Source organism: Dipodomys spectabilis, unplaced genomic scaffold (genome assembly GCF_019054845.1).
Source record: "Dipodomys spectabilis isolate Male_0828 unplaced genomic scaffold, ASM1905484v1 ptg000241l, whole genome shotgun sequence".
Taxonomy (NCBI): domain Eukaryota; kingdom Metazoa; phylum Chordata; class Mammalia; order Rodentia; family Heteromyidae; genus Dipodomys; species Dipodomys spectabilis.
Genome location: NW_024870918.1, coordinates 3937152 through 3964558, shown reverse-complemented (window position 1 = coordinate 3964558; position 27407 = coordinate 3937152). Strand labels below are relative to the sequence as shown.

General features: G+C 45.2%; 1 protein-coding gene across 3 annotated transcripts in view; it reads left to right on the top strand.

Annotated features, from left to right (window-relative positions):
- The window catches only part of Dock8 (dedicator of cytokinesis 8), a 180370-nt gene that overhangs the window by 95987 nt on the left and 56976 nt on the right, over positions 1–27407 (top strand). For 2 of the 3 annotated variants that reach the window (XM_042699401.1, XM_042699403.1), the window contains 10 exons: positions 5568–5685; positions 7476–7546; positions 8598–8736; positions 9852–9953; positions 12645–12740; positions 13392–13626; positions 15530–15694; positions 17140–17309; positions 19136–19231; positions 24078–24173. In XM_042699401.1, coding sequence (XP_042555335.1) covers positions 5568–5685; positions 7476–7546; positions 8598–8736; positions 9852–9953; positions 12645–12740; positions 13392–13626; positions 15530–15694; positions 17140–17309; positions 19136–19231; positions 24078–24173 — 1288 coding nt within the window. The remainder of the gene's footprint in view (positions 1–5567; positions 5686–7475; positions 7547–8597; positions 8737–9851; positions 9954–12644; positions 12741–13391; positions 13627–15529; positions 15695–17139; positions 17310–19135; positions 19232–24077; positions 24174–27407) is intronic. The other variant, XM_042699402.1, reaches the window with a different exon arrangement.

Below are 27407 nucleotides of genomic sequence, written 5' to 3'. Positions count from 1 at the left end.
TATCTTGTCTTTTAGTGGGATGAAGTAAGTTTTGGGCTAAGAAGGACATGATTCAACTTACATCCCATGGGAGTACTGTCCCTAGGTACCTCTACTTTGGTAAGCTGCTGTTCATTTTTTTTGTTTTTAGTTTTAAAAAAAACTCTAGATCAAGCCAAGAGCTGGTGGCTCACGCCTATAATCCTAGCTACTTAGGAGGCTTAGATCTGAGGATGACAGTTCAAAGTCAGCCAAGGCATGAAAGTCCATAAACCACTCAGAAAACCAGAAGTGGCGCTGTGGTTCAAGTGGTAGAGTACTCGCTGACGAGCTGAGGGACAGCGCCCAGGCCCCACGACCCATTACAAAAACAAAAACAAAACACTAGATCAGAGTTTCTTTTATTATAACGTCAGAATCCCTATTACAAAATCAAACCCTCTGTTAACAGTAGAGCTGCGCAGGCCTCTCAAGGACTAGGCATTTATGAGATCCTTGCACTGAGATCCAGCTGTTGCTCAACATTGCTCATCCCAGCAATGACTGAGCCTCAAATCAGCAGCTTGGTGGAACCACCTGGCCACCTTCAGCCTCCGTAGCTGGAAGCCCAGAAGTAGACTCCTGTGATTGGAGACAGACCCAGGCAAGGGATTTTCAGCCCTCACCAGCACAAATACGGCATTTCTGGAATGGGAGACAGCTGTAGAAATGTGGTTGCTACAAAGGATTATCCAAATCTGAGCTCAGCATTCCTGTTTCCACATCCAGATTGCCTTTTTTTTTTTCTTTTCCTTTTTCTAATACTGGTTGTTTGCTTAGGAACACGTTTGAACCAACTCCTGGATTATTTTTCATGTGATCCAACAGCTGATGGTTGAACTGCCAGCTGCCTACTGGTCAGAGCAGAACAAACACAGCATGAGTCGGAGCCAAGGCCCAGCAAGGGCATCAAGGGCATCTTATCCTGGGGCTGCCACAGGGGTGTGTGCAGAGATCACAGGCACAGAGGTTGTAATGAGCTCGTTACGCTCTGTGCCATCCCTTTAACAAGTGATTCCATTAAAGAAAGCCACAGAAAGAGCATTTGCATCTCTCCTCCTTGCCCTTGAGAGCCTTATTTATCCAATTATCAGACTCTCTGCGGAGGACTGTGCTTGCTGAGAAGCATATCAGTCGGACCATGATTTCTTTGATGGATAATTAGCTGTTCTCAGGCCTCCTCCTATTCAGAATGTCTTCAGAGGAAAAGCCAGAGCAGGCCTAACAGGCCTGACAGTGGGATTTTAAGGAAGACCAGCTTGTGATGGACAGAGGGAGGATGGGAGGGGTGGAGGCAGAGTTGATCTTAAGTGAACATCAAGTGCTAAGATGTGGTGAATAAAATTTATTGTGTGGGAGGGTCATCGTAGGGCTTGAACTCAAGCCTCCAACTTGCTAAGTTTGCTCATACTTGAGCAGCCACATTGCTGGCCCTTTTTGCATATATATATATATATATATATATATAATTTTAATATGGTCTCATTTATATATATATATATATAAATTTAATATGGTCTCATTTTTTTTTTGCCTGGGCCAGCCTGGACTACAGTCATCCTATTTATAGCTTGTTTGTCCAGCTTTTTATTGGGATAGAGTCTCCCAAACCTTTGTGCTTGTGCATGTCATAAACTTTAATCCTTCCAATCTAAGATGTTTCAAGGAACTAGGATTGCAGGTGCAGCCATCCTGTCTCTGGCTGAGTGAGTGAAATTTCTGAGGAAAGGCATGAACCTAAGTAACCTTGATGTGAAATGGTTAGGAATGGAATTGGGGCAAGTGGGACTTGATTTTGTTTTAAAAGGTAGATTCTCCATGTATGCTCCCTTAGCTCTGTAGTCAGAAAGGATCTTCTCCACGCTGGGGACAGAGTAGGTATGGCCAGCCTATGGTGTCCGGTCTTACCTGGAGATCTGTTCATGAGGCCTAGAGTGGCTGGCCATTCTAATCAACTGCTAGTCTTTAAAAATCAAAGTCTCCCCTTCCATTATTCAGCCACTAGAGGGCACAATCCTCTCACTTTCTGGAAGCAGACAGTTCTCTACCTTTTTCATGAGACTTATTGCAGTAATTCTTATTTACTGATTTATTACAATGCGACACAAAGACCAAAAAAAAAGTTAAAGACCAAGACCAAGAAAAGGTTAAAAAGGTACCCCAGGATCCCAAAAGATTGCTGTTATCCTTTTTAGCAGAGGATTTTATTCTCACCTGTACTTGTCAGCTTCTGCCTTCTTTCATTAATAAGTCATGACCTTGGCCATCTTTTTTTTTCCAGGGAGGGGTGGGGATGTATGTAGGGGAAGAGGGCCAAGGAAATGTAGCCCATCCCCAGAGCATGAAATCTCTAGGTGGGGGAAGCTGTTCACTAGGCCAGCTTACACATCCAGCATCCTGCCTGGCCTTCAAAAATTTCAGAAGTGTAGGAAGAATTTACCTGGATTCCACACGCGAGGCAGTGGCGTGAAAGGTGTAAAGAAGGGACTGTGTATTCTGCTTCACACTTCACTTCCAGCCACCCTGCTCTAAGGTTGTCCCCTAAAATAACTGACCTAAGAATCTGCTGCCAGGTGAAGGCTAGCAAATGTCATTTGTTTTTCCCACAGTTCTTTGCCCCGTGCTGGGCAGGTACAGATGTGGCCTGTGTTCCCAGGGATTGGGAGCTGAGGTAGATGAGGGAGAAACAAAGGAGAAATGTTGAAATCCAGGCAGATCTAGACTTGTGCTTTATTAGGATGATGAATCGTTCGTCTAGACTGCAGGGAGGGGCCAAGCATCTATTTTCGTTTGTAGACTTCTGTTAGTTTTTGTTGTTGCTGGGATGAGATGTTGCTATATGACCGACCCTGAATTCTTAGGCTCAAGCAATCCTGCAGAGGAGCTGGGACTACAGACATGGGCCACCACATTCTTGTTTAAGTTGTTATTTTAAAAGCAATCCTTTGACATTGCCTATTCTCCGGGATACAACAGGCAGTAGGTCAGGCGCCGGTGGCTCATGCTGATAATTCTAGCTACTTAGGAGGCTGATATCTGAGAATGGAGGTCCAAAAGCCAGCCCAGGTAGGGAAGTCTGTGAGACTCATTATCTCTAATTAACCACCAAAATGCTGGAAATGGAGCTGTGACTCAAGTGGCAGAGTGCTAGCCTGGAACAAAAAAAAAAGAAAAAAGCTCTAGGACCTAGCCCAGGTCCTGAGTTCAAGCCCCAGGACTGGCAAAAATTAAAAAAGAAAAAAGAAGAAAGAAAAGAAAAGCTAATAAATAAAGGTAGTCAAGTATTCGCAGCTCATACCTATAGTCCTAACTACTTAGGAAGCTGGGATCCAAGGATGGAGGTTCAAAACCAGCCCAAGCAGACATGTCTGAGAAACTCTTATATCTAATTAACCAGGAAAAAAAAGGGAGAAGTAGAGGTGTGGCTCAAGTGGCAGAATGCTATCCTTGAGCAAAAAAAAGGCAAGCAAGAAAACAAAGCCTTGGGATCAAGCCCCAGTATTGACACACAAACACACACACACACACACACAAATAATAGGAAAGTGGGAGAGGAGGATAAGAAAGAAGAGGTGGAAGAGAGGCGCTGAGTAGTAAAGCACCTGCCTAGCATGTGTAGTGTAAGTGCTGATTTCATCCCAGCTTGGAGAAATAAATGTGAATGGTTGAAAGAATAAAAGAAAGTTCAGGACATGCTGCTGAATTAGTGGAAAGGATTCAAAGTTTCCTAAACAGTTTGAAAGCAAGAGATAACCCCTGAAGACTCTGGCAGATGTTGGATTCTTTCTAACTGCCCCATTTCCTCTGCTGTGCTGTGTGTGACAGAAGAAATCCCTTTCTCGACCACATTCGGGCAAAGATAGGTTGATACTAAATGCCTAGATCTCTTGTCACTAAAGAGTCTACTCAAATACCCTTGTCCAAACAAAGGCTTCCTATGTAGAGTACAGACTACCTTCTCACGCATCCTTGGATATTGTCATTCTTAGGAGTACTCTCCTAAGAGAGAAGTCTTCTGCAGGATGAATGCACAGGCCTGGGCGTCAGTTTGTTCATAATAAACTTCTATCTGGTTTCAGCTCATTAGATTGCTGCTTATGCTTTTATCTATTGAAGAGCCTGGCAAATTTTCCAAACCGTTATCACTTAGCATTCTTGTCCATAAGAAGTCTGATGATCCTTGGGTAAAGCATCGAGGCTAAGCCATTCCACTTTGTTGAGAGTCCGTTTGCTGGCCTCCAAAGCAGGATGCTGGGTTCAGTCTTCTCTGGTCTCGTTCAGCTGTGTGCTCTGGGGCCCTTCCACTTGGCATGGGCAGAACTCTGAGCACCTGTGGCCTGCTGGGTGGGTGCAGGGCTGAGCAGCACCTCCACAGGTGCTGTGCAGAATGGGGCTGCGTGCATGGGGCCTGGGGCCTGCGGCCTGCCCTTCTCTATGCTGGAGCCACAGGCAAAGGTGAGGCCAGCAAAGCTGACCATCCAGGCCACAGGCTGCTGCTGTCTTCCCCGTGATGTATTCCACCCCTTTCACCTGCTCGTTATTCCCTGAAGCAAGACAATAAGGAAAGGTAGCCTGGTGTCTTTCAGTTCATACACAGAGGAAGAAATTGAGCCGTACAGGATTTAGAAAAGATTCTTCCAGAAAGACATCACAGAGGACAAGACGCGGTATTTGCCACAACCTTCTAGTTGAAACAGAGAAATAACCAAAGGGCTTGTTTTTTGGACACCAGTGCAAGTTATGACACATGTTATAGAGTGCCATGCAGCCATGACAATCATGCTTCTGGAGAATATTTAGGATGCCCAGGGGATCGGAATGGCAGGAGATGGAGCAGAGAAGGCCAGGGAGCAGCAGGTCGAAAGGCCCTGAACTAGGGATAAGGTTGAAATGTCCTAGGCCTTGAGGAAAAGCCAGTGTAGGAAAATGACAGAGAGAAGGTTGGAGAGATTACGAAAGAGCCAGATCATACAAGAGCCCCAAGGAAAATAACTACTTTTTCTTCTTCTTGTACTGGGGCTTGAACTCAAGTCCTCAAGTTTTCACTGGAGTTTTTCCACTCATGGCTGGAGCTCTATCACTTGAGCCATGCCTCTAGTTCCAGCATTTGGTTTTTGATGGCAATCAATTAATTAGCAATAAGCCATTGTTTGAGGGGAATAAAGGGGTACCTTTTTGGGGGTACATTGTGGGCATAGAAATACCACAATGAAACCTAGTGAAATGCATCATTATCTCATACTTCTCCAACAATAGCTCATTCCTTAAGGGAAAACTTCTCTAGAATAGTCTGTGTATGAGCACAGGCCTGACCATTCATTAGAAAACTTGGTTAAACTAAATTCTAGACCTTTTTTTCTGATGTTTTGTCTTGTTTTGTTGTTGTTTGATTCTGAGATAGGGTTCTCCTAGGTCACCCAGATTGGCTTAGAACTTCAAATCCTCCTTGCCTCAGCCTCTCAAGTGCTGGGATTATACGCATGAACTACTATGCCTGACCTAAGTTCTAGACCTTGATTATTGGTCTTTATCTTTTTTTTTTTTTCCAGAAATCTTCTCTACGTCTACCCACAGAGGCTGAACTTCGCTAACAAGCTAGCATCAGCCCGAAACATCACAATCAAAATCCAGTTCATGTGTGGAGAAGACCCTAGCCATGCTATGCCGGTAAAGAGGGAGTTAACATTTGTCTCCAACCAAATGGGCCTGTGTGTTCCGTATCAATTCACATAGGCAACTTCCAGAGCTCATCAGTGACCAGAATAGCCTTCCTCACCTCCTCCTCTGGTCCAGGGAATCATACCCAGAGCCTTGTGCAGCCTTGTAGAGCACTCTGTCAACCAAGCCACACCCCAGCCCAAAGGATCCAATATTCCATCCAAGGACAATGCTAGTCAACACGGTCAGGGGCTGTTAACCTGGTCCAGTATCTCTCCTGACATAACGATGGAGTAAGGATGGTGATCTGAATTCAAAGTCTCTCTCTTTCAACTGATTCTACAATAAGCTATGAACCCTGGAGATAAATAGAGGACATTTTAGAGACCAAAATCTGGTCCAAAGTCTCACCACACAGGCCCTGGGCAGTAGTAGTCCATAGAGTAAAGAGATGGTCTCACTGTGTCCACCATGTCAGCTGAATTTCTTCCCTACACATATGCGTTGCACACCTGCCCAAGCATCACGCCATATCTCCTGATAAAAGACACAAAGCTGCCCACACCAGCTCAACACACAGTGAGAATGAAGCTTCACCCTGAACACCTAGTGTCCAGTCTTCACTAAGGAAACCAAAATGCCAGCCTCTGTCCTCTTGAGCAATCTGCTTCTATGAGCTGAGTGCTTTAGCTATGATTATTTTCCGTAAGTCATAGAGCTGTGTTAACATCCCTTTTCTACTGGGCTGGGTGTGTGGGCAGCAGCAAAACTCTTAGCCTAGCATGCACAAGGCCCCGAGTTCCATCCTTAGCACTGGAAAAAAAAAAAGAAAGTGGTCTTTCTACTAAGAGGATTTTCTCCAGGTGTTTCTGCCCCTCAAATAGCTACTATAGCGGGGGGTTGGGAATTTTGGGGGGGGTGTTTTTGTTTTTTGTTTTTGGTGTCTCTTAAACCACATCTCCTCTTCCTGCTTTTCTGTGGTTAATTGGAGACAAGAGTCTCATGGTCTTTCCTGCCTGGGCTGGCTTTGAACTGTGAGCCTCAGATCTCAGCCTCCTGAATAGCTAGGATTACAGGCGTGAGCCACCAGCACCCAGCTACTTTTTTTTTTTTTTAACTTCCTCTTAATGTTCACTCATCTATCTGATTCAAGTGTCCTTTTATGGCCATGGGGAGGAATGAAGGAAGGGTGCTTGGAAAGGGATATGAGGGACCCAAGCTTCCTTTCCACCCTCCCCCCTACTGCCTGGCCTCTGGCAAGTCACCCACTGGGACAGTCAGGTACAGCTCCTGTGGCTAACCAAGGTACTTACTCAAAGGAGTGCACGAATTCCAGCCAGTTATCATGCCCTGGGGCAGGCATTACTGCAGCTGGAAGAAAGAGTGGATTCTACTTCTGCCATTAGGGCTGGCTCCTGACCCAAGGAAAGGTAGGCTCCCGTGGGCACAGAGCAGGGGAGATCTGAGTCACCCACATGGTGGAGGCCAGGCTTGGGAGGGGAGAGGCCCTGCACCAGAGATCTCTCACTGAGGGCAAAGGGGTCTGACTGCTCTGTTGTGGACCTCAATGGAGGAGAGGCAGGAGGAGGACAGCACCGGTTTTCCGTGGTCACCTGTAGCCACTGCAAGCCACTTGGAATCTCGGTTCATGCTTCATAGCCAGTGTGTAGGGACAATTGTACAACCTGTGACTTGTAATAGACCAGAGCTCATTGGGTGCCCAGCGTCTGTTGGCGCGCAGGTGATTTGAGATGACCAGAAATCCCTGTGAATTTGATGTTTTCTGTGATGGTGAACAGGTCATCTTTGGGAAGTCTACAGGGCCTGAGTTTCTGCGGGAAGTGTACACAGCCATCACCTACCACAACAAGTACGTACAGTTCCCCATTCTTACTGTAAGTTTAGATGGCTCCAGTATCTCTTAGTTCTCCTAAATTTCTTGGATGACTATTTCTCAACTGGGTTTATAACTCAGGAATGAAGGGTAAGGGGGACTTGGTTTATAATTCAGGAATGAAGGGTAAGGGGGAAAGGTATGCCCATTCCATAATTCTACCTTATTAATGCATAATTTTCACCTTACCTAAGCCTACAAGAAGAACATACCTTCGAACGTGTGATATAATTTTAATTTTCTAAAACTTTGGATTGCACAGAGACCACCAAGAGATTGCATAGTGCTCAATAAGGGACCCAATCTCCTAACTTGCTCTGAGATACCAGAGGGGTTCGGAAGCAAACCCAACTCTCCTTGGCTGGATCCTCATTTCTATAGCTCACTGCTCACCTGCCTCAATTGACCTCCTCTAAGTGGACCAAAGAAAAAAACGGACAAACTCATAATTGAGCTATGCCTTAAGCCATAGAGTGTTTCAGCCATTATTTACATTCCACGGGTAGAGGAGAGAGATCTGTACCATGTTAGAGAATAGGGTTTGATCCCGGCCTGACAATCAGGTTCATTCAGGTCGCTCATTTCCACACTGGCCAGATGTGGCCTGGTGAACAGGACAATGTATATAAAGCTTTATTAGCAAACCACCTGAACTTGGTAATCCACCCAAACCAGACTCTTAGGCTGCCCACACCAGCCTAATTTCTCCAGTCCCTCCCTAAGTATAGCCACGCACCAGGGCCCTGTTCTTGGGAGCTGGAAATGGGGTTATAATAGAATGCTGATTTGCATCGCCTCTTCAGATGGGTAGATTGCTTTTAACCCCCATTATGAGGGGGAATTCATTTTCCCTGGCACAGCCAGCAACCAATCTAGTATAGCCAGCAACTGGGTTAGCTCTCAGCAGAATAATGTGAAATGAAAAGCCCCCAGGCGGGCAAACAAGAGCAAAGGGTCTGCGGCCTTACCGGACGGAGTTATAACTCATCCAGCCAGCTAACACTGTGTATCAATGCTTTTGAAACAGGTCTCCGGACTTTTATGAGGAAGTGAAAATTAAGCTCCCTGCTAAGCTCACAGGAAGTCACCACCTCCTGTTCACCTTCTACCACATCAGCTGTCAGCAGAAGCAGGGCCCCTCAGTGGAAAGCCTCCTGGGATATTCAGTGAGTAGCAGTCTACCTGCCTGATTACACTATAGCTAGAGGCCCTAAGAGGCAAACGGGGCCATCCTGTTCACTGGCTATGAGCCTGCAGACAGCAAAATGGAGCAAAATGTGCAGAGGCTAGAGGCTAGCCCAAAGCAGACATGACTTCACTTCTCAAACAAATAAGAAATCACAAATGCAAAGAGATGGGTTGGCCGATGCTGAAAGAATCCTCATTTACATTACAGTTATTTCCAGATTTAATATATCTGGTCCACTTAAGGAACTAGTACTTTTCCCTCTGGAGGAGGGGGATGGGGAAAGTTATTTCTTTTAAAAAAAAAAATTCCAGCTGGGCGCCGGTGGCTCATGCCTGTAATCCTGGGAGCTGAGATCTGAGGATCCTGGTTCAAAGCCAGCCCAGGTGGGAAAATCTGAAAGACTCTTATCTCCAGTAAACCACCAGAAAACCAGAAGTGGCACTGTGGCTCATGTGGTAGAACACTAGCCTTGAACTGAAGAGTTGAGGGATAGCGCCCAGGCCCAGAGTTCAAGCCCCAAGACCAACCAAAAATAAAGAAAATTCAGTTTTTTTCAGGATCTTTCCTGGGGCTTAAAGTCAGGGCCTTGAGCTCTTGCTTGATGTTTTAGCTGAGAGCTGGTACTCTACTACTTGAGCCACACCTCCACTTCAGGCTTTTTGCTGGTTAACCAGATATGAAAAGTCTGGGTAGGATCACAGCTTTGAACCATGATTCCCCAAGATCTCAGCTTCTTGAGTAGCTAGGATTACAGGTGTAAGCCACCAGTGCCCAGCAAAAAAAAAAAAAAAGTGATTTGTTCAAAACCTTCAAAGGTAAAATGAACATTGATGTTCTAACACACACAGACATTGGCTCTAAAGGGAAACTTGCTATTAATTTTGACTCTGAAGTCAGTAAGTTGTTGATATTACCATCTTAGGAACTCAAAGAGAATTTAAAATGCAAAGAACTAGATGGCTATGCTTGCCAAAAAGAGACGAACGGAATAGCTCATCCCTGGTTAGTTACATTTGATGGTTGTGAACTGGAGAAATTGCCAGAATTATATGTTGCAATAAATACTATTTTTCTTCACATCATCTGTCTCAGTGGTTGCCAATCCTCTTGAACGAGCGGCTTCAAACGGGATCCTACTGTCTCCCAGTCGCCCTGGAAAAGCTGCCACCCAACTACTCCATGCACTCCGCCGAGGTGAGTGGCAGGCCGGCCCGCAGCACTTTTACCTTTCAGCATTGGTCCTAGGTCATCTTTACCATTCCTTTAATGGGACCAAGGGTGCTCACTGCCGCATCTTCTGTGGTCACCTCCCAGCACCTGCTGTTCTGATAGAAAGGGAGACAAACTTGACTGAGAAAGAAACCTCATTCCAATCAGAATGTACGTGAACCTTGCATCTGATGGCTTATAGAAGAGGAGGCAAAGCTAAGCGCTGGTGGCTCACGCCTGTAATCCTAGCTACTCAGGAGGCTGAGATCTGAGGATCGCAGTTCAAAGCCAGCCAGGTCAGGAAAGACCTTGAGCTGTGTATGGCTCAAAATGGTAGAGCGCTGGCCTTGAGCACAAAAGATCTGGGATAGCACCCAGCCCTGAGTTCAACAAAATAGAAGCGGAGGCAACTAAAGGGTCCTTCTAAAATACTTTCAGGCCAGCATCTAGTGGTTTCTGCTGTGACTCGGGGGTCACCGTCTAGATGGAAACTGGAGCTTTTATTCCTCAAAGATGCCCTTGGCAAAGCCCCTCCCCTTCCTATTTCTGGTGGGTCCTCTTTGGCCTGTGCCATTCACAGCGGCAGAGCCCATCTGAACACAGCCCTGTGGATCCCTTCCTTTGGCCCTCGGACTTGCTTTTCCACGCTTCTCGGTCCCTGTGATGGAGGTTTACATCCATGAAGAACTTCTTTGAAGCAAATCAGATCATGTCGTATTTAGTACGTGGCTTGAAAATCCAGACTGCTTTTCATCATCACAATACCACGGGCATTTCAAGTTCTCAGTAGGCACCTTGCAGCCTCTCTGCTGGACAGACACAAGTCTGAAGTCAGGACTGGTTTATACCCAGAAGTGAGCCAGTAGAAACAAGGTCCTGTGGGCTGGAGCAAGGACCAAGTGGTAAAGCACTTACCTAGCAAGCACCAAGCCCTGAGTTGAAACTCAGTACTGTAAAATGAATCAGTTAAAGTAAATTAGACCCTGGATCTTAAAAAGTCAGTATTGGAAACAATGTGAACTATGTCAATAATTTTGATACTGATGACATGTTGATAGAAAATATTGACTCTATTGAGTTAAATGAAATATATCATCAAAATTATTTTTTACATTCTCCTCTTTATTATCTTTTTTTGTGTGTGTGCCAGTACTGGGGTTTGAACATAGGGCCTGGGCCTTGTCCCTCATCTTTGGTTACTTTTTTTTTTTTTTGGGGGGGGGGGGGTCCAGTCACGGGGCCTGAACTCTGGGCCTGGGCGCTGTCCCTCAGCTCTTCAGCTCAAGGCTAGCGCTCTACCACTTGAGCCACAGTGCCACTTCCAGCTTTTTTCTTTTTGCTTATGTGGTGCTGAGGAATCGAACCCAGGGCCTCAGGCATGCAAGGCAAGCGCTCTACCACTGAGCCACCTTCCCAGCCCTATTTTTTTTAATGTGGTTACTACATAGCTGAAAATGTGTATGGAAGGTTCCCATTCTAGTGTCCTCAGGAGGCTGCTAAACACTGTAGGTGAACTGACCCTGGAAGAATTTCTTCTCGCTGGGGCTTCTCCATTCTTCCCAACATCCTGGCTGCTGCCCTGCTCTGCAGGTGGGGGCCAGGTGGGGGTCCAGGGCTGATGGTATAGGATCTTCTACTTCTCAAAAGAAATGAGCAACATATGAGCGTGTCTGACTTTGGAATGCTAGCAACTAATTTTACAAGTTTCCAACACACTATGGACCCAACAGAACGTGTCTAGGGGCCGGAGCCTACCCTGGATCCAGTTTGGCTCACCCTAGCTAGTTCTGCAGGCCTTCGTCTCCCATGCACACATTCTGCCTTTGCAAACACAACCTGCTTTCTTCCATTCAAATGAGTAACAAGCTGGGTGCTGGAGGCTCAGGCCTGTAATCCCAGCTTACTCAGGAGGCTTTGAGATCTGAGAATGGAGGTTCAGAGTCAGCCCAGGAAGATAAGTTTTGCCAGATTCTATCTGCAAAATAACCAGCAAAAAAGTAGGGCTGGCGGCATGAGTCAGTAGTAAAAGCACCAATCTAGCCAGTGTGAGGCCCTGAGTTCAACAGACTCCAAATACCATCCTCAAAAAGAAAAGAAAAGAATGTAAGAGACACAAAACCCAGGCTGGGCCATTCATGCTCAACACCTTGGGGTATGTCTAAAGGAATTGTTTCCAAGGGTACGTTAAGGCCCAAAAACTGCCTCTTGGGCTTACAAAGGCATTGATAAGGACATGGCATAAAGGAGGCATATATAACTCATTTACTGAAGAAGCAAAGGCCAAGCAGGACTGCTACTTGGGGAAGCAATAACCAGTATTCAAATGCATTGGAGTTTCATGTGTAGATATTTTACACTTGGTCCCAATGATTGTGATTCATGGGAAATGACTTTATTTTGAGTCCTGGGAGCTCAGAGACAGATTACCTATTTCAGCTCTCTGTTGGGAACAGTGGAACCTGAGAACACTAAAGCCCAACAAGGAAGATTGACTTGTCCAAGCAAAATAACAAGTTCATTGCAGAGAACTGAACTTGAACCCAAGGCTCCTGATGCTGTCAAGTTAGAGTTGGGGGTGGGGAAGTGGTTTATCTGTGGGACTCTGATGTGACTCAAATTCAGAAGAAGGGATTGGATTGCTAACCTTTGTATTTATTGTTTTCTTCTTTGCCACAGAAAGTCCCGTTGCAGAATTTCCCTATTAAGTGGGCCGAAGGTCATAAGGGGGTATTTAATATTGAAGTGCAAGCTGTCTCTTCTGTTCACACCCAGGTAAGGAACACAATAGCAAAACAAAGTGGACCCAGGAGGCTAATAATGAGGAGGAGGGCAGTTGAGAAACGGCCCCAGGACAATGAAGAAAGATCAATGAAGCCAGGTGCTGGTGGCTTGTGCCTATAATCCTAGCTACTCAGGAGGCTGAGATCTGAGGATCATGGGGTGAAACCAGCCTGAGCAGGAAAGTCCGTGAGACTCTTATCTCTAATAAACTACTCAGAAAAAGCCAGAAGTGGTGCTCAATTGGTAGAGTGCTAGCCTTAGACACAAAGAGGCTCAAGGACAGCACCCAGGCCCTGAGTTCAAGCCCCAGGACCAGCAAAACACACAAACAAGATCATTGGGGATAAAACAACAACAACAAATTAACCTTTGGCTCTTTGTAAATAGTCTTGTAAGCCTATTGGGGTTCGTGTTGGTGGCTAAATCAGGATTTTCGTCGGGTAGTAATTATTGAGAGGTGCTATTTTGTGTACAAAGCAGTTTGTTGCCTTGGTAACGAGGCAGTGGGTGTGTGATTTAGAACCTGTGATCTGAAACATGGGCTGGGAAGTTGCTCACGTACCTCGCTGAAGCCTGGTGTTTATACGTCCTTGGGTAAACACCGACAGGATCAGCTCCCATGATGCTCTTCTGCCTTCTCAGGACAACCACCTGGAGAAGTTCTTCATCCTCTGCCACTCCCTGGAGAGTCAGATGACCTTCCCCATCCGAGTGCTGGACCAGAAGATCAGTGAGAGCACGCTGGAGCATGAGCTCAAGCTCAGCATCATCTGGCTGAATTCCTCCCGCCTGGAGCCGCTGGTGCTCTTCCTGCACCTGGTGCTGGACAAGCTCTTCCAGCTATCCGTGCAGCCCATGGTCATTGCTGGCCAGACAGGTAGGGCTGTGCAGGGCTGGGAGGAAGGCCAGGCTGGGGGACAGGGAGGACCCATAGGGAGTACTCCGCTCAGTGAGATGGGAGGCAATGTGAACTGATATATTTTTCTTTTTTTGGTGCCAGTCATGAGGCTTGGACTCTGTCCCTGAGTTTTTCTGTTCAAGGCTAGTGCTCTACCACTTGAGCCACAGCTCCACTTACGGCTTTTTGTTGGTTCATTGGAAGATCAGAGCCTCATTCATGGACTTTCCTGCCCTGGCTGGCCTAGAATCATGATCCTCAGATCTCAGCCTCCTCAGTAGCTGGGATGATTTATAGGCGTGAGCCACCAGTACCCAGCTTCTTCTGATAGTTTTGTTTATTTGTTCTTTTGTGGTTCTGGGGTCAAACTCAAGGACTTGTGCATGCTAGGCAAGGGTTCCACCGAGGTACATCCCCGGCCTCCTTTTCACTAATAGTGTGAGTTCAAGAGATTCAGAATCTGTGGTTTGTTGGGACTGAATATTTAAAAAGAAAGAAAGAGAACAATAAAATAGAGTTCTTAATGTTGTTGTTTTGATCACCTTCGTTGAATGATTATAGGCAATATGTCAAATATACTTACATACTAATTACTACTCCTGATAATTGATAGCTTTAATTTGCCTCTAAGACATATTTGTTTTCTTGGCCAACAGAGAGGTTTTCTTTCTCTTTTATTGGCTTTCTTATTTATTTTTGGAGGTACTGAGGCTTACACTCAGGACCTTGTGCTTGCTAGCCAGGCATTCTACCACTTTTTCACTTGAGCCACGTCTCCAGTCCCCTTTTGCTTTAGTTATTTGATAGGTAAGGTCTAGTATTTCAGCCCTGGACCAGCCTTGGACTGCGATTCTCTTACCTATACCTCTTGTGTACTGGAGATTGCAACTGTACACCACCACACCTGGCTTGTTAGTTGAAATAGAATCTTACAACTGGGCTCTCTGGTGGCTCATGCCTGTAATCCTAGCTATGCAAGAGGCTGAGATCTGAGGATCACAGTTTGAAGCCAACCCCAGACAGGAAAATCCATACGTAAGACTTTTATCTCCAATGAACCACCAGAAAACTGAAGTGACACTGTGAATCACAGTGTTGCTCACAATGACACAGTGTCACAGGCTAGAATACTTAGCCTTGAGCAAAAGAGCTCAGGGACAGTACCCAGGTCCTGAGTTCAAGCCTCAGGACCAGTACCAAAAAAGAAAAAAGAAAAAGAAAGTCTGTACAGTGTGACAGCTCATTTCTAATCATTGTGTGCTGTCAAAAAATCTTCTGTTTTGTTTCATTTTGTTGTTGTCTTGGTACTGGGCCTTGAACTTAAGGCCTCATACTCTCACTTGGCTTTTGCTCAAGGCTGGTGATCCACTTAAGCCATACCTCCGCTTCCAGTTTTTTGCTAGTTAATCAGAGCGAAGAGTCTCTTGGACATTTCTGCCTAGGCTGGCTTCAAGCCTCAATCCTCAGATCTTAGTGTCCTGAGTAGCTAGGATTACAGACGTGAGCCACCAGCCTTGTAAGGCTCACGGGAATCTTCTTGGGGTTGCAGATTCGGAAGCTGTGTGTTCCCAGTTACATGTCAGACAGATTCCCATGGATGCTGATAAAACTGGCCTACAGACCCCAATTTATAACTCCAGACATGTCTTGATTGTAAAGAACCCTCCTGCCCACAAGGAGGCGGTAGATAAAAGGAGAGGATGTGGACATGTCTAGTCAGCGGAGCCAAGATGGCTGGAGTGAACTCAAGCTCCCCTGCTCAGGGGGCTTCCCCCATCCTCAGCTGAGCCAGCTTAGTTCAGGTGATGATCAACTGTCAGGATTCACGATCGCCAGCCTGGAGAGCTATCCCCTCAGGTTCATGTACCTCTCGGTTCTTCAGCCAACTTCTCCCAGTTCGCCTTCGAGTCTGTGGTGGCCATTGCCAACAGCCTGCACAACAGCAAGGACCTGAGCAAGGACCAGCACGGGAGGAACTGCCTGCTGGCGGCCTACGTGTACTACGTCTTCCGTCTGCCTGAGCTGCACAGGGATGTTTCCAAGTCGGGTAGGGCTGCTCAAGGGGAGAGGGGCCAAGGGTACCCCAACTCCACCCCATTGCCATGTAGTTCAAAGTAACACACCATGTCCGAAAATTCAGTTTTGCTTCTCAGAGTATAAGACCGAAGTGCCAAAATGAAGTTTCTTTCTAGATCTTTCTTCCTCCCTGTTTTCCTCTCTCTTGTGTCTGCTTACCCAATAATTTATGATCCTTCTTTAAATAATTAATAAGTGTTGACTACTGCCTAGAATTCTAGGGCAATAATGATGAGGAAAATCGCAGCTATACATGGTGGTAGTGGTAGCAACGGTCCCTAAACTTTCCTTTCTTTAAACTGTTTAAATTGTTATTATGAAGGTGATGTACAGTTACATAAGTCAGGTAGGGTACATTTCTTTTTGGTGGTGGTGGTGGTGGTTATGGGCCTTGAACTCAAGTCCTGGGCACTGTCCTCAAGCTCTTCTGCTCGAGGCTAGCACTCTACTGCTTTGAGCCACAGCATCAGTTCTGATTTTCTGGGTGGTTAATTGGAAGTAAGAGTCTCATACAGACTTTTCTGCCTGGGCTGGTTTCAGACCATGATCCTCAGATCTCAGCCTCCTGAGTAGCTAGGACTACAGGAGTGAGCCACCAGCACCTGGCTACATTTCTTTTTGGTCATTGTCACCCCTTCCCTCATGTTCTCCCAGTTTTTTCTTCTCATCCCCGCACTACAAGTTCATTTTCAGCGTAGTGTCTAGTAAGTACCATTACTGCATTTGCATAAACTCTTCATTAAAAAAAAAATCCCTTTTCCATTTCCCGCCAAGTAAACTTCTGAAATGGTAATAATCAGCTATGAATGATTCTTCTTGATTACATATGTAGATAATCAAAGCCAGCACCTCTGGGCGGTGTGACATGAAAAACTGGCACTGACAGAGCTCACAGAACTGCACCCCGAAAAACGGGACTTAACTAGTATGCAATCTCTGTCATGTCCAACAGTCATTTCAGTGGACTTTTACAAACCTGTGATGCTAGTAGACAGACTTGGTTTATTTATCCTAAGACTCAAGTACCTCTGGAGTTTCCTGTGACTTTGCTTCATGACCTACAAGATTATAACCCATTTGACTATTGCGCAATGAGTTCACATTTATAGCTTTTGTGGAGAACTCAAAAGTTGTGGCTTTCCTGGGGCCTGAGTCCCCAGGGACAGGGACAGGGTGATGCCCAGGCTGGGTCTCCAGTTTCCACAGCTCCTCTAGTGCCCGGTGCCATTTACCTCCCCTCTAAAACATTAACTGCGTCTCCAGAAGGCTGTAATAATGATGTTCTCATGCAAGGCTTAGTCTGATCGGGTCTCAGTCCACAGCCCGCTTTCCCTGTTCAGGTCTTCCTCATAATCTCTAAGTGACTCTGATCCTCTCTGTCTGTGGACACGTCTCTGTCTGTCGGATGTTGTGCAGGTGGACCCACATCTCTCTCTGACCCTCGCTACCACACGTATGGACGGACATCCGCCGCAGCTGTGAACTCAAAGCTGCTGCAGGCCAGGGTGATGAGCAGTAGTAATCCAGACCTGGCGGGCACCCACTGTGCTGCGGACGAGGAAGTCAAAAACATCATGTCTTCAAAGGTGGGGCTTCAAATACTTGTGGTGTATTCCATTGACACATGATTATGCACGTTTCTAGGGTTCCCATGTGATGTTTTAATGCAGATGTCCAAGGTATGGTAGTCAAATCGGGATGTTTAGGATATCTGAACATCAATGCTCAAAACAAATTTTTTTTTAATGTAGCTGTTTTGGGAAATTTGATACAATAGTGTGAGTTGTAGAACTTCCGGCTAACGTGAAGCTTTGCAAAATCCTTCTCATTTTACAATCGGAACTTGAAGAAACCACACGGAGCAACTACTGCTGGTGTCCATTGCATTGGTTGGAGTCTTAATGTTGAGCAGGCATGATCAACCATCTTTTCTTTTGAACCCACTGGAAACAATTCTGAAGGTGTAAAACTCCTACTTCAGGATCTGCTCTGAACTAGTGAATGCAACTAGGAGAGTTTGAGAACAGAGCTGGTTTATCCACTTGGAGTCAATGAATACCATGAGTTTTGTTTGCAGTGGAGTAAAAAGAAAATCACTTTAATTTTTTCTGATGGCAAGACAAGTTTTTTTTAGTCTTTTTTTTTGTTTGTAATATCTGCCTTCTATATTCAGTTTTATCCTAGCACCAAAAAAATATTCCAAAATTAAAGGTTTATTTTTAAAAATAACATTTGTATCTCATACCTTTCTAATTGTTTTACTTCTTTTGTTTTCTTGTTTTTGGTGCCAGTATTGGGGCTTGAGCTCAGGGCCTGGGTGCTGTCCCTTAGCTTGTTTTGCTCAAAGTTAGAGCTCTAACATGAGAGCCACAGCTACATTTCCAGCTTTTGGAAGGTTAGTTGGAAAAAAGAATCCTAAGACTTTACTGCTTGGTCTGCCTTCAAACCATGATCCTCAGATCTCAGATTCCTGACTAGCTAGGCTTACAGGCATGAGCCACTGGTGCCTGCCTTTTTACTGCATTAACATTTTTTCTATGTTCTTAAGGCTACTGTATACATATAATAGTCAGCTACTCTGAAACTCTTCTGGCTTTTATTTTCCAAGACATCACAGTGACAAGTTGAAATCATCCATGGTGGAAATATTCATAGCACAGAAACTGACGGTGCTCTAAGTGAGCCCCCCCCCCCCAAGAGCTAGAGCTGGCTCTAAACAGCTCCCATGCTTCCTACTCCTGTTTAAGGCCCCTTGAATGGTACCATTTTCTGATTGTTCAGGAAAGTGACCTGTGGCTAGAATTGACAGCCCTGATCTTTATAGTTTCCTTTAATAAGTCTATTAGTGATTCTCAATTACATACATAGTTAATCAGCTCTGGGAAAGCATGATATGAAAATCAAGGGAGTTGTGTAGACTGACCTAGCACTCTTCTAATTGTTTTGTAGCAAGGGTAGATGATTTTGTCCAGCCAAAACAAAAGGGCATGATCTTTGTTTCTGAAGGAATTTTTGACAATTTGTTACTTTAGGAGATTGGATGTGGTACCACATTCAGCCTCCAGGAGACACTGTTCCCACATTTTTTTCTTTTCATTCTCTCCCAATAAAGTCAGAGACAGACTATTGAGGAGACTCGTTGGTGTCCAATTTGTAACTACTTTTATAGGCTGACACATTCCAAACTATTAATCATGATTATCTTAGGAGCAATCAAAAATAAATGTGAATTTGCTCTGTTTTGTTCTATATTTATATGTGATGATTAGTTTACCTCTGTAACCAGAAAAAAAAAAAAGTAAGAAATCCATAAGCAGTGTATTCTGAGGTTGGCATTTCCAGGTAGTTGGCTGACTTTTCCAGTGTGTCCCTTTTCCAGTATGACTGTTGGGTTGTGGTTTATGTGTTTCAGATGTCTGATCGCAACTGCAGCCGGATGTCTTACTATGGTTCTGGCAATAACGATGTTCCAAGTTCAATGGCAGCTCCAAGGCCAGCCAGTAAAAAGGTATGGAGCAGGACAGTGTGAGGATAATCCCATAAGGATTTGCCTGAGCCTATGATTGAAAATGGATGCTATCGAAGTATCTATTGTTCCTGCCTAGATAGTCTGGGGTACGCACAAGGCATGCATAAAAACTCTTCCATGATTTTCTCATTTGGGAGCCATTTACATTCTCAATCAATAGCTCACAAACTTAGCCATTATATTAGAATTACCTAGAAGGCTTCTTAACACTACTGGCTGGACCCTATTCCCAAAGTTTCTGGCTCAGTACATCTGAGCTGGGGCCCAAGAATGTGTTTTCCTAACAAGTTTCCAAGGACCACATTGAGAAATAGGGATCATTCATTCTTCCCAAAAGTGAATGCCAATAATTAGGTGTAAGTTATTTCAGTACTGTATGAAGTACAGTGAAAATGCTTCCTCTTTATGATCAGCCCTACTTAAACTTCACGAAGTGGGGAATTCCTTAAGCCAATGAAATTCCTCATTGTCCCAGCTGATGTGCTCCGACAGACAGACGGACAGAAAGTCAGCTGGGTTACCAAGTTTCCTCTTCTGCTAGGCAACCCCAGCATCTCACTATTAGAGTAGCTACTTCTGTTGAGGTCTTGAGCATCTATTAAAATCTGTGTGTGTGTGTGTGTGTGTGTGTGTGTGTGCGTGTGTGTGTGTGAGTGTGTGTGTGTGTGTGTGTGCGTGCATGTGCATGTGTACACACGCACGAGCAAGCGTGTTTGTGTGCATGTTTGCCTGCCTGCCAGTACTAGGGCTTTATAGAACTCAAGGCCTGAGCACTGTAGCTTAGCTTTTTTCCTCAAGGCTGATGCTCTACCACTTGAGCCATACCTCCACTTCCAGCTCTGTGTGTGTGTGTGTGTGTGTGTGTGTAATTGAAGAATCTATCAGGCTTTCCTACCCAGGCTGGCTTTGAGCCATGATCCTCAGATCTCAGCCTCTTGAGCAGCTAGGATTGTAGTGTGAGCCAGCAGCACCCAGTAAGAATATCATGCAATCCTAGGTTCTTGGGAGAGAGATTAGAGGATGATGGTTCAAGACCCATATGTGCATAAAAGCTTGTGAGATTCTTTTCCAACCACTGACTTATACCTGGTGGCACATGTTTGTTATGCCAGCTATGGAAGGAATTGTAAGGACTACACAAAGAAGGATACACTTGTCATCCCTAGCAACATGAAGAAGTATTAGTAGGAGTAGGTAGCCCAGACCAGCTTGGGCATAAAGTGAGACCCTGCCTTGAAAGTAACTCATACAGAAAATGACTTATGCTTATGCTTAAACTACTTATTAAGCTATTGAGTATGCTTAAGTGGCGTGGCTCAAGCAGTAGAGCAAGTGTAAGGCCCCGAGTTCAATCCCCAATACTACTACTACAAAACCAAATGTGCTGACTGCATACAGTAAGTCCCCCACCATTTGCAATAGCCAGCAAGACAGGAAATGCCAACCCTTGGAGGGTCAGAACCTTTGGCCTTGAGGAGGGAAGGAGGGAAGGTTCACTGGGCCTTGCACTGTGGATTTTGCAGGAATGCAGCCCCGTTCTGTCAGCTGGGAGGTGCCAAGAGTTATGTATAAAAGTGAAAGATATTGTCAGATTAAGCATTGATTGGTCAACTACCCTAAACTTAGCAGTCGAAGCACCTTCTGCAGGAACTGGGTACAAACACCACTTTCCTTCCTTAAAAGAAAACCACTCCAAATCAGGTGCTGGTGCCTCATGCCTGTAATTCTAGTTACTCAGGAGGCTGAGATCTGAGGATCATGGTTCAAAGCCATGTTTGAAAGACTCTTAACGCCATTTACCCATCAGAAAACCATAAATGGCACTGTGGGTCAAGTGGTAGAGAGCTAGCCTTGAGCACAAAGAGGCTCAAGGACAGCATCCAGGCCCTGAGTTCAAGCCACAGGATCGGCAAAACAAAAAACACTCTTTGCCTCCAGCCTGACTTCCTTAAGGTCATGTTTGATTTTGCAATTGCCTTATTTGATCTGAAATAACCAAAAGTAAATCATTTCAGGGGGAAGTGTAAGGGAGCCCAAATGTTTCCTTCATAGCTCAGCAAACAGAGTTTTGCTGCTTGGCTGTTTTATATAACCTCTGGACCAAGGTGTTCTGGTAATAATGTTGCCTAGTAAGCAGCATAAATTACTTTAAGAAGCCGCTTAGCCTTGTCTAATCTCTTCCTGCCATAAGACTCTGATAGTCAGACTGACCTATTTCCAGAGGCTAACATTGAAGCGGGCGGAGCGAGCTTGTCTTTCCTATTTGGGAAGATGGAGACATAGCAAGTTATGTGCATCGCTGACCACCTGCTAGATTAAAACTCAACCCCATGCCCGTCCCAGATGGCGCAGCCTCTCAAAAGTCAAGAGCAAACACTTATGCTCACAAATATGAAGGTTACTGGCATTTAACCTACCGAAAGAAAAAAAAGGCAATCAATTGATAACCTGACCTGACTAGTAATGGGAGTAATTTGAGAACACTGTGCCAAGATTTTCTATTTGTCTTCTGATTTAGCTAAGTAGATCTCTAATTTTAATATTTATGACTCTAATTTCCATAACCTTAGGAATTCATAAATTGGGTAGTATGTTTATTGTATTCTCTAGGTGATTTAAAGGACTGAAAAGAGCAATCGTTATAATTTTTTTTTGCTTCGGGTTGACTTTGAACTTTTAATTTCCACAGTAAAAATGTAATATTTAAAGCCAGGTGCTGGTAGCTTGTGTCTGTAATCCTAGCTACTCAGGAAGCTGAGATCTGAAGATCACAGTTCAAAGCCAGCCTATGGAGCAAAAACCAGATGTAGAGCTGTGGCTAAAAGTGATAGAACACTAGCCTTCTACACAAAAGCTCAGGGACAGCAGACAGGCAGAGTTCAAGCTACAGGACTGGCACACACACATACATATACACACACACACAAGTGATATTTGGATGTTCAAGTAGTTTTAATGTAACTATTATTTATGCAATATTTACTTGAGGTTATCTGTATTAATTGTAGATTTTACCAAGTGTAAGATGAAAGAAAGCCACAGAAAATTCATAGACATTGTTTTTAGTTGGGCATAACCAATTATCTTGCTTTGCCAGAACTAAAGAGGTCCCCAAGATGTATATTTTGGCTTTATGATAGAGCATATATTTTGTACCAAAATACCAAAGCTAAAACATTAATATCTTAATGTTTTTACTTATAAATGGATGATGCTACAACATGAATCTCCTAGAAATCTAGGTATCTATTCCATATTTACATTAAGCATATCAGTCCTCACCATAAGGATCTCTGAGCACTCTCATCCTACGTAATTCACATTTCCACCTTGAATTCTAGAGAAAAGTCATGATCCATACAATGAACCAGGCATAAAATGTCAGTTGTAGTTAAAAATGACTTTTTAGGTGCCCATGATGCATTTTGAGACCAAGATAGGATCAAGCAAACTGAGATGAATTGTTAGCTCTATGTTTGGTCCTCAACTTCTTCTCCATCAAACTGGGCACCACTGGTCCATGCCTATAATTCTCGCTATTCAGAAAGCTGAGATCTGAGGGTCACAGTTCAAAGCCTGTGTAAGAACATCTGTGAGACTCTTTTTTTTTTTTTTTTTGGGTCCGGTCGTGGAGCCTGAACTCTGGGTCTGGGCACTGTCCCTCAGCTCTTCAGCTCAAGGCTAGCGCTCTACCACTTGAGCCACAGCGCCACTTCCGGCTTTTTTCTTTTTGCTTATGTGGTGCTGAAGAATCGAACCCAGGGCCTCAGGCATGCAAGGCAAGCACTCTACCACTGAGCCACCTTCCCAGCCCCTCTGTGAGACTCTTATGTCCAACTAAAGGCCAGAAGTGGAGCTGTGGCTTGAGTAGAGCACTATCCTTGAGCATAAAAAGCTCAGGAACAGTGCCTAGGCCCTGAATTCAAGCCCTAGGATCACACACACACACACACACACACACACACACACACACACATTATTATTATTATTATCAAGAACATTAATAAGTATCCAGATAAATTAAAAGATAAGATTGATGAGAAAGGCACCCCTCTTCCATAGAGCAGTCAGATGATTTTATAGGGTAGAAGACGTAAGTGGAATAAGGGATTTCCTAAGCATTTGTCCTAGAAAGACGGGAACGTCGAAGTCATGAGACAAGCCACGATTGTCTGTTAATATACAGGCCCCACTCCTAAACCCCTCCGATCACATTTCCCACATGAATCCATAGCAGGATTGTGCAAAGAAAAATTGTCCAGACTAGAGTGGACTTAGATGTTCTCTGATAAGCAGTCCTCCAAGAGCGGCTGACAGCATGATCAGCTCCGGAAACGCGGTGGAAATGCACGTGCTCAAGCCCTATCCCAGACCCACTGGCTCAGTGTCCGTGCTTTGGTGCCCAGCCATGTGTGTGCCTTATGGAGCTCTCTGGGGGATCCCGATACACATTCAAACTTGAGAACCATGGCTACAACCAACCAACTTTATGAACGAAAAAATAAAAAATTCAGAGGGCAAAGGGCAGGGTGCACGCTGTGTGGCCTGTGTGCTCACCCGTCCTAGAGCACTGTCCAGAGAATGTGGTCTCATTGGTGGGCTAAGTCTGACCCTTCCCACCTAGCTCTCCTGCACAGTGCCACCGCAGCCTTCTCCTATCCACCAGAATGTTCCCCAGCCTCCGGTTATTTTGGCACAGATCCTACCACTCACTATGTCTGTGGCCATGTGCTTCGACTAGTCCACTGGAGAAGAACAGAAAGAAAAGAGGTTTGGTGGACCAAAGCCTCACATTACAGGCCTGGTTTCTGTGCTTGTTCTTCAGCATTTCCACGAGGAGCTTGCCCTGCAGATGGTGGTCAGCACTGGGATGGTGAGAGAAACAGTCTTCAAGTACTCCTGGTTCTTCTTTGAGCTTCTGGTGAGATCCTTGTGTGTTTCTATGTGTGCTCCGTTGGGCAAGAAAAAAAAAATGACCTGGTCACTAAGTGGCTCCATATTGGGGATGACCACTTTGTTCACAGAGCTGCTTCTGCTGAAAATCTGGGATTGGCCCTTGAAATCTAAATATCCCTCCCCTCCTATCTGCCTTCCACAGAACTCGACTCAACCTCGACAATTAGCAACCAACCTGCCATATCGCTCATGTTCCCCACCCAGCCAAGCCACCATCTCCTCTTTCTGGTGCCACTTGCAACATTTTTCCGCTTCCTTTTCCTGAATCCATTTTCGCCTTTGGCCCATCCAATGTGCAGGGACACTTGCACATTAAACAAATACAGCACGCCCCTCTTTAAAACTCTCCAATAATTTTCAATAGACTGAGGATAAAGCACAGGTCTTCCAAAGGCTCAAAAGCCCTTCTAATAACTGGGCATTGGTGGCTCATGCCTGTAATCCAAGCTGCTCAGGAGGCGGAGATCTAAGGATTGCAGTTCAAAGCCAGCCCGGACAGGAAAGTCCATGAGACTCTTATCTGTACGTAACCACTAGAAAACTGGAAGCGGAGCTGTGGCTCAAGTGGTAGAGCACTCGCCTTGAGCAAAAGAGCTCAGGTATAGAGGAAAAGCTCAAGCCCTGCAACTAACAGCAACAACAACAAGCCCTTGTATTCTCTTTCTATTTAACAGATCTCAGCCTCCTGAATCACTAGGATTACACAGATTTCTTTTTTACTTCTCTCTAGAACTACTAAATGAAATTAAGAAAGAGGAAGCAATGTGCATTTTCCCCTGACTTCCAGGTGACCTCAAAACTCACCTGGAATGCATGGGCCTAGGCCAACTCTGCTTCGAGTACTACACAGAGTAAAGGTCTTGAGAATTTTGACTCATTCAGCACAGAGTTATGCATCCTGAAAGCCCAGTTGGTTAGGGCAAGTGATGGCAGCTCACGGGTTTTAGGGCAAGAACATCAGCTTTAAGAAACATAAGCCATGGGCTGGGAAGGTGGCTTAGTGGTAGAGTGCTTGCCTTGCATGCATGACGCCCTGAGTTTGATTCCTTAACACCATATAAGCAGAAAAAGCTGGAAGTAGTGCTGTGACTCCAGTGGTAGAGTGCTAGCCTTGATCTGAAGAGCTGAGGGCCCAGAGTTCAGGTCCCATGACTGGAAAAAGAAAGAAAGAAAGAAACACAAGCCATATGATTCACTGTCTTTTCTTCTTGAGGACTGAGAAGCCAGATCTTCCCCATTCCAAAATCAACTTCAGGGCAGTGCTGTCATTGCTATTCATTCCCAGCCACTGTGAACACAGCATTGCTCACCCGCGTGGTTCCCCATGGTGCCATATCGCTCAGCTTCACAGGCGAGTGTGCATTCTCTGCAGGTGCATGCTCTGTGCATCACACAATCCCAGTAACAGCTGGCATCTGGGAAGAAGGACAGCGAAGCACATCCCAAAGTACACAGAGCACTTTATCTGTGCCAGGCACATACTCTTTGTACCACCCTGAGGCAGGGGTCCTAACTGGGGCCTAGAGAAAGCTGGAGTCAAAGAGGTCCACGTGACAGGGGCACGAGCCTTACACAAACACTGCCACTGGCATATCACACTGTGGCAAGGATGAAGCCAATAGAGGTAACTGGATGCCAAACCTCTCTATTCTCTCCATTGATCCCCTTCTTGAGCCTCTCATTGGCCAATTCCAGTGGAAGCCAAAGGGAGGGCAAGGGACCCATTGATGCCAACACAGACACCTTTGCAGCATTCAAAGATAAAGAAGGACAAGAAATCATGAGAAGGCTGTGGTCCATGCAGATGGAAACTACCAGCCCCCAGCCAGGACTGTACAAAGAAATTGATCTCAGACACAGTCCTCCATGAATCTTCTATGAGTCTGTACCTTCAAACCTGCACAGTGCACTCTAGCCACCTCCTGCCGGCCAGAATATTCCACAGCCTTAGGTTATTTTAGCCCTAATTCTGTTGCTTGCTGTGTCTGTGGCCATGAGCTTCGGCTAGTGAACTGGAGAAAAGAAAGAAAAGAGGTTTGGTGGATCATTGAGGTCCTGAAAGTTACTTAAAAGCAAAATAACATCCCCTCCCAGAAGCTTGAAGAGAAAGAAATAATAGTCCACACCCTGGGCAGTCTTAATGCCCAACTGATGCTGGTTGATAGTTGTGATGATGGCCAGGTGCTAATGAACAACTTACTTTGTCTTGAGAACTGGCCAGCACAAACGTGGGGTGCATTTCCCATTTGCTAATCAAGAAGCCCCTTCCTGCAGCTTCTAGAAACTGCTGAGCCAGATCTTGGAGACCAGAGGTACTCCTTCATGCCAGGAAGTACTGCATTGAGGGGTTCTTAAGAGATGCCCCTACTTTGAAGGCCAATATGGGAGAAAAAAATTTTTCCTGCCCTCAACTCAACCTACAAATAATGGGCCAAACATCCATTCGTATTTCTGCTGAGTATTCTCTGCAGGCTTGGAGACCCAGTAGCTGGCAGGTTGCTGAAGGTCTGAAAAGAGGCCATCAGTTGAAAGTACCATATTGTGAGAATTATTTATTTGGTTGTAAGATGGCCAAACTTACACCCTGAATACCACAGTGAGCTCTAAAAGCATGGGGCTGAGAAGGAGAGGGGGAACAGCCAGAAGAGAATCAGGGCTGGAGTTACCCAAACACAAAGAACTTGTCTGCTTCCGTCCCTGGCGAAGAGTGCAGCGAGAGAGAATGCTTTTATTAAACGAAAATGGTGTCAGGCCCCCACCACCATTCAGGTCCTCTCACTAAGTCTGCGGGATGTGGCCATATCAGTGAATAAACTGAGGAAGTGGTGGTTTCTTATACCAAAGATCTTATATAGTCTTAGCTTCGTGGGTCTTCCCTAAGCTGACTATGGCATTATCTGCAAGATGGAACACATAAAGACTACTTCTCTGTTTTTCTTATATGAGCCTTCTGTTTTCACTTTGTTTCCATGAACAACAAAACAGTATGCCCATCCTACATTCTCTGAGAAACAAAAATCTTCTGTTGGTGCAGAAATCTACCCAAATAGTTCTTGGAAATGGAAGTCAATTTCCATGCAATGATCCAGCCTCAAATTTAGGGGCAGATGTGAGCAGTTCAACATCCAGGGCCATTTCTTTCTTGCAGTAACTCTGACTTAGACTAGACAAATTCACGCAAATGACTGCAGAGTATAGG